This window comes from Mus musculus, chromosome 14 (assembly GCF_000001635.26).
Source record: "Mus musculus strain C57BL/6J chromosome 14, GRCm38.p6 C57BL/6J".
NCBI classification, from domain to species: domain Eukaryota; kingdom Metazoa; phylum Chordata; class Mammalia; order Rodentia; family Muridae; genus Mus; species Mus musculus.
The window spans coordinates 54,721,381-54,735,246 of record NC_000080.6 but is presented as its reverse complement, the minus strand read 5'-3'; the positions used below and the strand labels follow the sequence as shown (position 1 = coordinate 54,735,246).

Here is a 13,866-nt window from a genome sequence, read left to right as displayed (position 1 = left end):
CTCCTGGAGTTTCCCAGCAGAACATGTCCCCTGGTAAAGGCTTCCCTCTGACCTCCTCTCCCTCTACAGGAACCTTCCTAGAGCCATCTTCATCTCCATCCCACTGGTCACATTTGTGTACGTCTTTGCTAATATTGCATACGTCACTGCAATGTCCCCCCAGGAGCTGCTAGCCTCCAATGCAGTTGCTGTGGTAAGAAATTGCTCAGGGGCCCCAACCAAGAAATGCCAGTGTGGATCTGCCTGTTTAGCCCCATGGAATGGGAAGTCATCCCACCTCCTCAGGCTGAAATCTGCATGCGTCCTCCCTCCACAGGGTATCTTCCAAGTGCCCAGGAGCAAACTAGTGGTGGGGTTAGTTCCAAAATAGCAACCATGGTTGCCTGAGAAGATGCACAGAGTCTATTTAGCCTTTGGTATTGAAATATCTAATGTTTTATGGAACAAGTCCACCGTCTCGTATAAGCTTGCAGATTATGGAAGACAGACTGGTCCACAGGGAAGCATGCACTGTACAAGGCACACGGATTCTCTCTGTTTTTTTCTTTCTCTGGGAACCATGCAAACTCAGGCAAACTGGTTGCTCTCATTGGGGCAAGCTGGGTATTGAAGGGCTAAGGGCATGATTCTGTAGTAAAGTGCAAAGCCCTGTGTTCCATCCACACGCACATATGCACCCGTAGACACCACACACACATGCACATGCACACACATAGACACACCCACACAGGCATACAAATACACATAGATACACACACACACATATATATATATACATGCGCACGTGCGCGCCAGTAAATAGTTCAGAAATCAGAGTGATTTATGCCCTTTGGTCAAAGAGATCACAGAACACCTGCTATCTGAGGGAGGCCCAGGAGTCATGCTGAGCCTTCATTTCGCTTCAGACCCAACACTGTCATGACATGTCTCATCTTTGAAAATAAATATACCCTGCCATGTCCGTGGCCAACTCCTCCTAAAGCCAGCAGCCTCCAGGCCCAACAGGACATCTATTCTAGACACCACCTCCCCAGGCTCGTGCTATAAGCATGACTCAGAGACTCTAGAAAGGACTTATCCCTAAACTATATATACACACTAAAGTGTGTGTGAAGTCTCATCCATAAATTCACAACTGCTTCTTTCTCAGCTAAAGAAATAGCCAGTTGTGCCGGGCTGTGGTATCACATGCCTTTCATCCCAGCACTCAGAAGACAGAGGCAGGCAGATGCAGATCTCTGAGTTTGAGGTCTACAGAGTGAGTTCCAGGACAGCCAGGGCTTCACAGAGAAACCCTGTCTCAAAAGAAAAGGAAAAAACAGCTGGTCCTTATTTTCCTACCATCATAGTCTGCTTCTGTGAATTTAGGAAGTCTGACTAAGGGTCCATTTCTATTTTATACATGGGAAACTAAAGCCCACACATAGCAAACCCAGAACTGAGACAATAGCTCAGTGGCAGAGCACGTGCTTCACACAAGCAGGGCCCTGGGCTTGACCCCAGCACTGAAAAAAATAAAGAAGTAAGCGTGTTTAAGGAGGGGGTAGGAACTGAATCAGACTGCAAGTCTGTGAATCTCCCTGTGCAGCAACATCTGTAGTGTGCACAGGGTTGACTTACAGCTCCTCGCCTCTGCTCCTGACCCCTTCATTCCCCCAGTGTCCAATCTGAGGTCAGCCATAGGTCACTAAGCGCCTCGGTTTCCTCATTCATAAGCAAGGATAAGTGTTAGCTCATCACTGTTGTCACCACCATACATTGCCCCCTCAGCTAGCTAAGCCACAGCGTGTGTTTTTGATGTGTAGCTGTCTCTGTGGCATGGCAGTCTGGGCCGGGGCTCTCAAGATTAGCCAGAGAGAGTCGGCAGGGTAGGTGGGAGACAGGCACCGTGAAAGCGAAGAATAGACTGGAATGGGGGTTTCACCTCTTTGTCTCCACTCATTTCTTGTTTCCCCCCCCCCAGACTTTTGGAGAGAAACTCCTCGGGGTCATGGCCTGGATCATGCCCATTTCTGTTGCCCTGTCCACGTTTGGTGGAGTCAATGGCTCCCTCTTCACCTCCTCCCGGTGAGTGATGGACGGAGGCCCTTCTGGGCCACTTTTCTGTCCACGTTGCTGTGTGTATTTGATGAACTTGTCTGTCTCCACTCCTGAGTGGTGGCTTTGTGGGAGCACGCATGTCAGTGTGGGTGCTAAGGGGGTCTTGCTGCTTTGAGGGTGACCTATGATAGGGGGCGTGCAAGGAAGCTCACCTTGCTTTGGAAGAAACAGAGCTGTGGTAGGCAGCAGGATAGTATCTTGGCTACATTCCTAGAGTCCCCTCTCCCCTTTGTGTGGATGTGGGCTACTATCAGCCAGAAAGAAACCCTACTTTGAAAGAAACCAAGAATTCTTGTGCCTGAAACCTCTAGGTCTGGCCTCTCATGAATGTCTGGAGCCAGACTCTACCTGGGAGAGATCCCTCAGAGTGTCCTGAGAAGGCAGGGCTACTCCTTACTCGAGAGGCAGGTACTGTGGGAGGCCACAGGCTCAAGTAGGGAGGAATACAATGGAAACTTTTGTCAGTGTGAAAGCCAGTAGCCACAACCCCAACTCAGAATTCCTTGGGAAGCCAGAAACATGAGTGGGCCCTGGAGCCTTGCCCCATTTACCCAGGGGTCAGACCCCTCCTTTATGTCCCTTCCTGCCATCTCTGGGTGTATGTGTATGAAAGGGTTACCATTTGTGTGGCCCACAGGGTTTCTGTGCCCTAGAAGCCTGGTCCTATTTAAAAGATGAGTCTTGGCTCAGTTGTCTCCCACGCCACCGGATACATCCCAGAGAAATTCTGGTGAGATGACAGAGACTGCCATGTTCCCAGGATCCAGAGCAGTCAAGAAGGAGTGTGGGTGTCACCTGTGATGGCGGGGAACCCACACTCACCCGTAGCAACCTCGTGTGCGTGTTACACAGGAGCTGTGGCCACGTGGAGGCCCTGGCAGAGGGCGAGCAGTGGAAGAGCCCTGACCCATGAGACTCCCTGAGATCTGTTGGAGGAGAATGGCTGGCCACAGTCGCTTTAGTTTGGGGTTTGTCCCTCAGGCAGGCCACACAGTGGTCTGCATGCATGCAGCGTTAGTCATGTGCATGCAGGAGACGCCAGAGATGTGGCCTCCTCACCCAAGCCACCTCAGCTCACCGACTACTCTCTTCCGTCCTTCCTTTCTTTCATTCTTTTTTTGTCCCCAAGTTTGAGTCGGATGGTTCTTGCTGAGCAAGCTGAGAGTGTATGCATGTGTGCGCACACCTGCGGGTGTGGATGTGTGTGTGTGTGTGTGTGTGTGTGTGTGTGTGTGTGTGTGTGTGTGTGTGTTACATCATATTCTCCATTGTTCCCTAGTTGGGATTGTTTCTTGTGACGTGGGGCTGTTAGACCTGGACAGTTAGTTATACTTGGTGCTGGCTGTACATAGAGAATATGCATGAGAGCCTGACAATGTGCATATGCATGAGAGCCTGACTATGTGCATGGTGAAGCCCACAGAGCCCCCCAGGTTCTATTGCATGAGGCTGTGCTGGCTGGAAAGGACCTTAGCATGAAGAAGAGATGGGCTGCATGTATCTGCACAAAATTAGGGAAGCCGGCCCAAGTAGCTATGATGACACTGCTTATGGGTACTCGGAGTCACAGCCACCTCCTGTACTTCTAGCTGCTGCTGCCACCACATTCCCCCCTACAGACAAAGCATGGAGTGGCAGTTCTCTTAGGCCGGGTGTGGGAGCATACACCTCCCATCTCAGCCCTCAGAAGGCTAGACCAGGAAGGCCAAGACTTCCAGGCCAGCCTGGGCTACAGATAGCAAAAGCCTGTGCACTGTCACACTGTCACCTTCCTCTCATCCATTAGGTGGCTCAGCAGGTAAAGGTGATCTGAGCTTGACCCCAGGAACCCAACTCACATGGTGGCAGAAGGAAACTGGCTCACACAAATTGTCTTTTGACCTTCATGAGTGTGCCACAGATAGCACACACACAAACAAATACGCAAATGAACTTAAGCTTTTTAAAGAAAACAGATTATTAACACTAACATGTAATAACTGCTGGCAGTTACACAATTGTTTTTGTTGGTGGTGGATTTTGGGGAGTTTGTGTTGTTTTGTTTTGTTTGAAAGAGACATAAAGAGAAAAGAGGGAAGGGGTTGCTTTCAGTGTTGCTCTTTCTGTGAGTCTGGGTCTCTCCTTGTCTTCTCCACTATCTCCTTCTCTTCCAAGGGTGTATACTACCCCCATTTCTTAAACTTTTAAAAATCGCTTTTTAATGTGTGTGAATTTGCCTGCATGTATGTCTATGAACCATGTGTGTGCTTGGCACCCACAGAGTGGGAAGAGGGTGTCAGGTCCCCCTCAAACTCGAATTGCAGATGGTTATGAGCCACCATGTGGGTGCTGGGAATCAAACCCAGTTCCTCTGCAAGAGCAACAAGTGCCTTAACCCCTGAGCCAGCCTTCCTGCCCTCTGCCTATTTGTGAGAGGGGGGTCTCATAAGACTGGCCTCAAATGGGAAATCCCCTGCCTCAGGATCTGTGTGCTGGGTTCACGGGCATGTGCCACCTTGCCCAGCTTAGGATCCCTGGTTTACAGTCTGCATTTTTGTTTGATGTCGTATTGTGAGCATGTTCTCACATAATCATTTTCTTCAGAAACATGATTTTGAGGGCTGGAGAGATGGCCCAGATTCAACGCCCAGCACCCACACGGCGGCTCAACCATCTGTAACGAGCTGACTCTGCTGGCCTTCACCAACACTGCTCAACACAGTATGCAGACATGCATTCAGACAAACACCATATGGACACATGAAGTAAAAAGACTTAAAAAAAAAACATGATTTTTTTAACTTCACCATTGTCCATCTTATAGATAAATCCTAATTTCTTTAACCAATATCATAATTTTAAGCATCCAGAACACTTGCAGTTGAGTGCCTGCCAGAGCCTTTTGTGTGTGTGTGTACCTTTCAGCACCTCTCTATTAGGGTTTTTGGTTTTTTTAAGAAGGCTTCTTGGGGCTAGAATGCTTATCTCTATGGGTATAAAGTTTAGGTGTCTTGTACATACAGTCAACTGCACAAATTTCAAGTGTGATTGAGAAGTTGTGATGGTTATGGACACCCAAGAAGCCACCACCCAGAACTTTTCAGTGTCCCTCCAAGGTCCCCACCTGTGTTTTTCCAGCCCATGGCCTCTCTCCGATCTCACAGAAGCAGCTGAGTCCCTGGATATGATAAGAATGCTGTTACAGCAGTGCACAGGTGGCTCGGAGCTGTGTGCCAGGGAATCAATAACCCTTAAGGACAAGAAGTTTCTTACATAAAGGAAAAACACAGCCAGGTAGTGGGATGGGCCATAACACTAGTATTAAGGAAGTAGAGGCAGGAGGAACAGGAATTCAAGGCCCATCTTGGCTACAGAGAAGTTCAGGGCCACGTGGGCTGCATGGGAATGTGTCTCAAAGAACCAAAGACAAAAAATAAGGGCAGAGGGGCTGATCCTGTAGCTTTGTAGACCTGAGCAGGGGGGTGATTCAGAGTGACAGTGCCCTGAGCCAGCTACAATCAGTCTCCACGCCCCCCGGATCTGTGCACCCATCCATTGGCTGCCTCTGGTTTGCCTGTGCCTGCATTTGTGAACGTAGTGCCGGAGAGCGTGCACACAAAGGCAGGTTCCTAGCCTGTGGAGGGGGCTGCTGCGTGGGCCAAAGGATGGCACAGCGATGGTATCCCAGCTTAGTGGTGCACAGGCTATCCCAGGCTGACCGACTTTTCTCCTTGCCAGGCTGTTCTTTGCTGGAGCCAGAGAAGGCCACCTTCCCAGTGTGTTGGCCATGATCCACGTGAAGCGCTGCACTCCAATCCCAGCCCTGCTCTTCACAGTAAGGAGCCCCCTGCCCCACCCCCTCCCCCTGCTGCTGCCAGCCTTGCACAGGTCCTCCCTTCGCTTTGAGCGTGGTCTTCTTTGGGAGTCACACTATCTGCACATATCTGTCACCCTTCTCATCTAGTTCTGCATTTCACTAGGCCCTAGCTAAGGTGGCGGATGTGGCCACTGGCTTTATGAATGCCAAGGGATATAATTAGGAAAGATCCTGAGTCTAAAACACCTACAACTCTCAGACTGACTCATTTTTCTCCTCCTATTCTGTTGGCTCAGACTGAAAAGACTTGAAATGCCAAAACCTCACAAAATCCTGTCTCTGCTCCTGGGCTTACTGGCACCTGCTACCACAGGCCACAGCTCTGAGCCTCTGCCAGTCCCTGCCCAGCTCACCCTTCCCTCCAACCCCACCAACTTCCTGCCTAGGGTCCTCTGTCAGCCTCTTGGAAAATGCCATCAAAATAAATCTAGGTCAGGGTACACCTGATAAGAAACACAGGCAGAGGAAAACTCATAAACTGGGGAGTGGAGAAGAGGCAGCTTTGAACAGGGAAGAAATGGGGTTTCTAACGAAAAGCAGAATCTTTGAGAACAGTGGTTCTCAGCCTGTGGGTTGTGACTCCCACAGGGGTGGCATATCAGATATCCTGAATACCAGATATTTGCATTACTATCCTTAATAGTAGCAAATTACACTTATGAAGTGGCAACAAATGATTTTTAATAATTTATTTATTTTTATTTCATGGCGTTTTGCCTGCATGTATGCCAATGGGAGGATGTGAGGGCCCCTGGGACCGGAGTTACAGACAGTTGTGAGCTGCCATGTAGGTGCTGTGAATTGAACTTGTTGGGTCCTCTGGAAGAGCAGTCTTAACTGCTGAACCATCTCTACAGACGACAACAAAATAATCTTAATGTTCGGGATCACCACAGCTTGAAGAACTGTAGTAAAGGGTGGCAGCATTGGGAAGGTTGCGAACCCACTGACTTAGAGAGTCAAAAGAAGGAACAAAGACTTGTCCTCATTCATTTTTTTGAATGAATTTTTTTTTTTTTTTTTTGGTTTTTTGAGACAGGGTTTCTCTGTATAGCCCTGGCTGTCCTGGAACTCACTTTGTAGACCAGGCTGGCCTCGAACTCAGAAATCCACCTGCCTCTGCCTCCTGAGTGCTGGGATTAAAGGCGTGCGGCCACCACGCCCGGCTTGAATTAATTTTTATTTTCTTTCTGAATCTTGAATAAAGTTTTACAAATTATGTTAAACCAGACATAGTGGCACACACCTTCAATCCCAACATTCCAGAGGCAGAGGGAGGCAGATCTCTTGAGTTTGAAGCCAGCTACTTAGCAAGTCCCAGGGCTAAGTAAAGTGACCCTGCCTCAAAACAACGAATACAACAACAAAAATTACTTTGATTTCCCCAAGAGAGGTGACCAGAAGTCAAGGTAGCAGAGCTCACTGGGAGAATTCTCGAGTGTTCAGGTGCAACATGAAGGTCATCTTGATTGGGTAGTTGCAGAAGCAATGGAAGGAGATAGTATTTTCCATGAGTCATTCAGCTTTTCTCAGTTCTCAGTTGTGATATTACCGCTGCAAGGCAAATACAGGGAGACTGTGACCTGGTCACCATCAGATCTCATGGGAGAACTAAGCCTTGCATTCATTGGCCTCCACAGACTATCGAAGTGAAAGGGCTTAGTTCATCCAGAGAGAGCCACAGAGATGATTTTGACGTTGGAAACTGACTTCCATTGAGAAAACCCCATAGCATTGTTACAGGCTTACATGAGTTTGCACTTGTAGAATGTTAAGAAAACAACCTGCCTATGTTAGTGTTTAATCATTTTTAAAGGGAAAACTAAAGTAGATCACTCAGCCAAGAGAAAATGATGAAGAGAAGAACAAGGCCTTATTTATCAGTTAACAATCTCCGTAAGGGGTCAACAGGATGAAAAGAAATAAATGAGCTTGAGCCATAATCTAAAGTGAAATATGGCAGGGTGAGAGATGCCCTGAGCCAGCAAGTACCAGCACGGCCAACCCAGGTATCCACTCTGAATGATTACTCCTACACCGTCACAACAGTTACAGACCCACATTTTATCCCTGTAATAAGAAGCAGTTCTTAGCCAGATGTGTAGCACAGGTCTTTAATCCCAGTACCGAGGAAGCAGAGGCAGCTGGATCTCTGTGAGTTTGAGGCCAGCCTGGTTTATATAGCAGGTTCCAGGACAGCCAGAGCTACATAGAGAGACCTTGTCTCCAAAAAGCCAGAAAGAAGTTCCTGGCAGTAAAGGTATAATCCATCCTAGGCTACTGAAGGTGGCAGAAAGTCCCCCTCTTGAGATGTTCACTATAAAATAGCACACCTGGCTTAGAGGGGAAGAATAGCCCCTAACCAGTGAACATCTCCCAATGCCTTCTTCTTCTTCATCTCAACAGTGCCTCTCCACCCTGCTGATGCTGGTCACCAGTGACATGTACACACTCATCAACTATGTGGGCTTCATCAACTACCTCTTCTATGGGGTAACGGTTGCAGGACAGATAGTCCTTCGCTGGAAGAAGCCTGACATTCCCCGCCCCATCAAGGTAAGAGGGTCTGCCCTAGAGTCCTCAATCCTGTGATGCGGATGGGGCCACTATGGCTCTTGGCCATGTGTGCAGGGACAATTGTTTTCTTTCTTCACTCCTAAAACTTACACCATATATAGGTGGTTTTCAGGATTCTTTTATCTGCCCTGTTCCTCCACAATACTATGCCTTTATCCCAAACTGAGTCTCCTTCTGCCTGCTCATAGGAATTCTAGCCACTGGCCAGATGGGTATCAAGTACTTCCTCGGTTGGTAGAGCATGAAACTCTTAATGTCAGGGTGGTGGGTTCGAGCCACACATTGGGCACCAATATGTAGTTGTAAATATTTAATCTCAATCAGGAACTTACCCCACCTTTGATCATTCAGTTCCCAGATAAAAGACACAAAACTTTTATATTTATGCTAAGCTTTAATGCACTAGAGTGGGACAGGTATCTACCCTCTAAGTTATTAGTATCTACTTCCCTATAAATAACCCTGAGTTATAACTTGCCATGTTCCATCTGGGCCGCTACTAACTTCAATTGGCCAGCCCTCGTGGTCATGATTTCATGATTTGCCTACCTCCTGGCATCGTCTCCTCTCTCCATATTCTTCTCTTCTCACCTCCTGCTCCTGCCTCAGGCCCAGGAACCTAAACCATACCTACCTCTCTTCTGTCCAGCTATAGGCTGTAGGCATCTTCATTCAATCAATAGTCTTAAATTAAGGAGAAAGGTTACATAGTATCGATTGATGTGTGTGAAAACTCCCTTGTCCCTGGGGGGCAACCAGACCTTGGGGACCAGTATTTATTTAGAATTACAGTACATAGGAACAGACCAAACCTCAACATCTTTTTGAAGCTTTCTAATCCTTGCTTTTCAAAGTTCCAAGACTAAACACGGGTTCAACGAACAAACAAAAAATTGATACTGTTGGTTCTTCAGTTGCTCAGAACAAGATAAAGTTTAATTTCTCTTAAAACTGGATAGAGCCTGGAGCTATTTGAAGATCCTGTTCTAGAAACACAGACAAGATACTTCTAGAGTCTTCCCACTGAAAAAGAAGGACTCTTCGATCTGTCAGTTCCCCCCTGACATTATCACTGTTACTTTCTCCCACTTCTTAAACTCCTAGAGGGAAGGGGAACTAGATAAACTCGTCTCCTTCTGAGGAGGGAAGGGAGGTAGGCAGCTGAAGCCACTGCCCCCGGGTCAGAAGCATCTAAGGCACCCAACACATGTGCTCAGCAAGAAGCCAAGCCTGTGTAGCTGACGTTTCCTTCTGAACAAAATGCAGACCAGGCCCTAGTCTGCCTTATTCCCTTTTGGCTCCTGGTCTCCTGGGACTAAGCAATTTTCCCTTCTCTAATTGCTTGAGAGAAATAGATTGAGGCTGATCCTAGTGTAGGTGCTGAGCATCGCTATGGTGTATTCAGATGAGGCCTGGCCCGGGCATGGGAGTCCCAAAAGATCCAGGTCATTTCCTTCCTTCCTCTCCTCCTCCCAAGGACCCCTGCAAGTGTTCTCCAAAATCCTAGCCAGATTTCCAGCCCCTGGGCTTCTCTGCTGCCACAGGTATTTACATGAGTCATGAGGTCTCATCTGACCTCCCCGGGAAGGGCATGAGCAGTAAAGATCCTTACTTCCCTGTCCCACTGCCCAATTTCACCAGCATCTCCTGATGCAGCACCTACAGGGGCCTGAAGTGTGGGATGTGGAGCTGGTTGCAGCTCAGCCATTTCCCTCAAGGATGAAGGTGAAGAAGAGGGTACCCTCTTCCTAATGGACCCTAAGAGCCACATAACTCACAGTGCTTCTATGTCCCACAGGTCAGCCTGCTGTTTCCCATTATCTACCTGCTGTTCTGGGCCTTCCTGCTGATCTTCAGCCTGTGGTCAGAGCCAGTGGTGTGTGGCATTGGCCTGGCCATTATGCTGACAGGAGTTCCTGTCTACTTCCTGGGTGTCTACTGGCAACACAAACCCAAGTGTTTCAATGACTTCATTAGTAAGTGGTGACCAGAAAGAGGTTCTCTTGGGAAGGTACATATAGCAGTCTGACTGGGGAGCCATGCCGGAATCAGAGAGCCAAGGTTCCCCCTTACTTTAGTTCACAGGGCTCACGATTCAGGACCAGGAACAACAGCTGCCTTCCAAAGACCTCTAGGGAGACAAAACCAGCTGGCTTCCCTGCACAGACCTTAGGCAACCTACCAGCTAGCCGTCAGGAACCACTATAGGTTAGCTGGAGACCAGTATAGACCCTGGAAATGAGGGCAGGTAGTCAATGGGCACAGAGAAAGTGCAAGACTAGAGCCTGGGTGAACAAGAGGCAGCCCTCAGATAATGCAAGATATGGACAGGCTGGTCTCCAAAGTCACTTGCTATTCTGAGGTAAAAGCTGAGGTGAAAGAGCTGGCCAGAGTAGGGCCCGATTGATGGGGCTGGCAGCACGTTATCACTGACCCAACTTCTGTATTGTTTCCTTCCTCAGAGTCCCTAACCCTAGTGAGTCAGAAGATGTGTGTGGTCGTGTATCCCCAGGAGGGGAACTCGGGGGCTGAGGAAACAACTGATGACTTAGAGGAGCAACACAAGCCCATCTTCAAGCCTACTCCTGTCAAGGACCCGGATTCGGAGGAGCAGCCCTGAAGACTGCCAGCCTGTAACTGGCCACTCCTCCCTTCATCCTTTCTGCCCTGTATTCCTGCCTAGGTCCCCCCAACACACACACACACACACACACACACACACACACACACACACACTTCTGTAAGGCAGGGGCCAGACCTGGGTGTCCACAGTGAGACATTCTAAACAAAGACCCTGACCTTTGTACCCAAAGAACCAACCTGCTTCCAGGACCGAGGCCCATGGTCAAGGTCAATGCACCAGGGCCTGCACACACCCTAAGGTTTGGAGGAGAGTGGAGGTGCCATTAGTACCCTACAGAGCCCTTCCTCCTGGGCCCATGCCTGTTAGGTGCCTCTAAGAAACCTGGGTTCACTACTATTTCTTCTCCCTAACCCTGAGCCCAGGCGAAACTTCCATTGGGGACAAAAGGTGCAGCCCCAGCAATAGCTAGGAAGACAACTCAGATTGTCACCGTTAAGTCAGCTGGAGAGACTCAGATGTGGCTTCATTCTCCAGGGAACCAAAAGGCAGAGGGTACACTTCTCTTTGCCTTCTTCTCCACTCTGTACTACCAAGACTCCACTGCCCAGCCTCAACCCACTACCCAGAGAGTTCCCTTTCAGGAAGCCTCCACCCCACTGAGCTAAGGACCAAGAAGGAGGACTGCCCCACCCCCAGCTCTAAGCCAAGCTTGTGGAATATACAGGGAATGCTCAGACTGCAGAAGCCAAGCCCTGCCCCACCCCTGCCGCTGCCTCCTATCCCCTTGTGGTGCCAAAGCTCCCTGAAGCCGGAAAGGCTTCTATTTAGTCTAATAGACATCTCTCTCTTAAGGGCAAAGTGACTCTGCCCCTCCCTGTCCCCCTGTGAAAGAGCAGTCACCCTCTTATCCCAGCAGCTCTTCCCACCCACAGCTCTGCCTACCACCCTCACCCCTTTCCTCTCCTGGACCACGGCTCAAGGACCAGGTATGAAGGATCTCCAAGTCCTTCAGGCCTGAATTAGCATCAAACCAGCCTTAAGTCATCTCCCATCCAAGAACTGGGCCTAAAGTGCTCCCAGTTTCCAACCTCCAGGACAGACCTGATATTAAGTCCTTCCCTGGAAGGAAGGGTGCTTCCCCCTTCCCAGCAGTGCTCAGCCCTCACCCTGGGGAGACCATGTTGTTGGGGGGCACGGGGGAGTGAGGAGAATGTTTTCCGAAGGCCTGTTCTTCTCCCCTCCCCCAACTCAAACAACCCTACCACCGTTCTGCCATCCCACCTGGGACAAGAGGACAGAATGGCACTGACTTTGGAGACCTTAGAAAAACCCCTTCCAGGAGAGCTTCTGGCCTGTGCTCTACAGGAAGGTGACAGTGTCTGCCTTCTCCTGGCAGCCTCCACACCTGCTGTGCTTAGGACAGGATCCTTTGATCACAAGGCAGAACCCTAACCCCGGTCCATCTACTCAAACTGGAATATGCAGGGACCTTTCCCTGGCCCCTGCCAGCAGGTCTCCCAACTTCCTACCTAGCTCACCCTACCCCTAACTGGTGAGAGGCTGAGTTTGGGCTGAATTATATGCCCTTAGGAATACAGTCCAGGCAGGCTGTGGGGCCTCTGGGGGGCCAGGGACCACCCGCTACCCCTCATTCCTCTCATTCCTTCAGCCTGTACCTGCCCCTCCTTGAATTATTGTCTCTCTCTCTCTCTCTTTTTTTTTAAGTGGATGCCTTACTTTTTGGATAACTATTTTTGAAGCTGGTATTTCTATTTCTTTTGGATTTTTTAATGTATGGCGGTTTGGGGGCAGAGCTAGAACCTTAATAATCTGTCACTGAGTTCATTTAGGTTTTAAATTTTATTGGTTTGTTTTATGGAGTATTTTCTTTTCATGTAATAAAATTTTAAATGGAGATGGAGTGATGGAGTTAATAATCATAATCAGATAATGTCTGAATCGGAATCCGTGGACATTTTTATTTAGTCCAGAATCCTTCCAGGAATGCATTCCTAAAAGTCTTGATTGTCACCTTCCAGCTGGCCTAGGGATATGGAGCCCGTACCTTCTTACCACTACCGCTGGTCCCTTCTGTTGAATCCTGAAAGGTTACTGAGTTCCCGCTCTGTGTGCCATCCAGAAATCCTGCAAAGTAGGACGTCAAGCTCAGCACTGTCCAACCGTCAGATGGTGAGACATCAGATGGTGAGACGTGGGCCAGGGCTTGGCACCAAGCTGAGTCCAGGAAGGCAAAGATGAGGGCGATAATCCCAACACCTGGCAGGAAGAGCTTTGTGCGCCGTGGAGAGAACCCTGGAGGGAGGGTCCAGAGGGAGAGTCCAAGGAGCCTGTTCCACCCAGCTAAGCAGAAGCAGCAAAGAGGATAATCGCTGGGAGGAAGATGAAGATGAGTAGGACTGGAAGAAAAAAAAAAGGAGGGGTTGAGGTGTGTGTGTGTGTCCACACGAATGCACATGAGCACCGCAGCACTTGCATAGAGGTCAGAAAACAACTTGCAAGAGTTGGTTCTCTCTTTCCATCATGGGGGTCTCAGGGACAGAATTTGGGTTAAGGTTGGCAACAAGTGCTGTTTTGCTGGCCCCTAGGAAAAAAAATTTTTTGTTGGATTAGTTACATAAGACAAACACATTGGCTGGTCGTGGTGGCGTATGCCTTTAATCACAGCACTCAGGAGGCAGAGACCAGTAGATCTCTGGAGTTCTAGGCCAACCTGGTTCACATAGTAAGT

General features: G+C 49.0%; 1 protein-coding gene across 3 annotated transcripts in view; it reads left to right on the top strand.

Annotated features, from left to right (window-relative positions):
- Window positions 1-13,032, top strand: part of Slc7a8 (solute carrier family 7 (cationic amino acid transporter, y+ system), member 8) — a 59,672-nt gene extending 46,640 nt beyond the window's left edge. For all 3 annotated transcript variants that reach the window (NM_016972.2, XM_006519250.3, XM_011245114.1), the window contains 6 exons: window positions 70-193; window positions 1,964-2,067; window positions 5,818-5,914; window positions 8,363-8,512; window positions 10,332-10,509; window positions 10,996-13,032. In NM_016972.2, the coding sequence (NP_058668.1) occupies window positions 70-193; window positions 1,964-2,067; window positions 5,818-5,914; window positions 8,363-8,512; window positions 10,332-10,509; window positions 10,996-11,153 (811 nt within the window). In that variant the 3' untranslated portion in view covers window positions 11,154-13,032. The remainder of the gene's footprint in view (window positions 1-69; window positions 194-1,963; window positions 2,068-5,817; window positions 5,915-8,362; window positions 8,513-10,331; window positions 10,510-10,995) is intronic.
- The last annotated feature ends 834 nt before the right edge of the window (window positions 13,033-13,866 follow it).